At 35.1% G+C, this 687-nt stretch overlaps 1 protein-coding gene across 1 annotated transcript in view; it reads left to right on the top strand.

Annotated features, from left to right (window-relative positions):
* Gtf2h2c (GTF2H2 family member C) overlaps nucleotides 1–687 on the top strand; it is a 28,053-nt gene that overhangs the window by 5,567 nt on the left and 21,799 nt on the right. Inside the window, exon 6 of the mRNA XM_026788976.1 lies at nucleotides 353–403. Coding sequence (XP_026644777.1) covers nucleotides 353–403 — 51 coding nt within the window. The remainder of the gene's footprint in view (nucleotides 1–352; nucleotides 404–687) is intronic.

The following is a 687-nucleotide window of genomic DNA, read 5'->3' as shown; positions in this document are numbered from 1 at the left end:
GAGAACCGCTTTCTTGAGTCTAGTTATCCCCTGCCTCCCCAAGTGGTTTTCATTTCCTTTGACTTTTGCATCTGTGCTTTCAATTTAACAGATTAGATTAACAATATTCTAACTTATTTATTTAGTTTTTTTCCAGACAGAGTTTCTGTGTGATCCTGGCTGTCCTAGAACTAATTCTGTAGAACAGACTCAGAGATCTGTTAGCCAGGGGTGCACAGTGAAACACTGTCTCACCAACACCTTGTATTTCTTCAAAGAAGTGCTACTTAATAGATTCTACAGAATATTGAAATGTTCTTTTTTGTTGTTATTTTGCCTTTTATAATACTTCCTTTTAATTTCCTTTTAACAGTTGTTGGAATACTTTGTAGAAGAATATTTTGATCAAAATCCTATTAGTCAGGTATGTAGATAAATGGTAGGATTCAAAACTAGATTCCCTGCTGTCAAATATAGTTTATTTCAAGAAGATGAGGCATATATTGTATGAGGTATTAAGGACACCAGATCATGTACCTATTTTTGGTGTACTTGATAGTGAAGAGCAAGCTAGCTCAGGGTTAGACATATGCTGGGTTAATAGTGTGTAGTCAGTTCATAGCCAGATTGTCAGGAACACCATGAGGAAAAAGTTCATGTGTGTTCCTTGTTTCTTTTGCAGTTACTAATTGATAGTTCATGTATTTC

The sequence above is a fragment of the Microtus ochrogaster genome, unplaced genomic scaffold (genome assembly GCF_000317375.1).
Source record: "Microtus ochrogaster isolate Prairie Vole_2 unplaced genomic scaffold, MicOch1.0 UNK11, whole genome shotgun sequence".
In the NCBI taxonomy this organism is placed as follows: domain Eukaryota; kingdom Metazoa; phylum Chordata; class Mammalia; order Rodentia; family Cricetidae; genus Microtus; species Microtus ochrogaster.
This window is presented reverse-complemented; position numbering and strand designations above follow the sequence as displayed.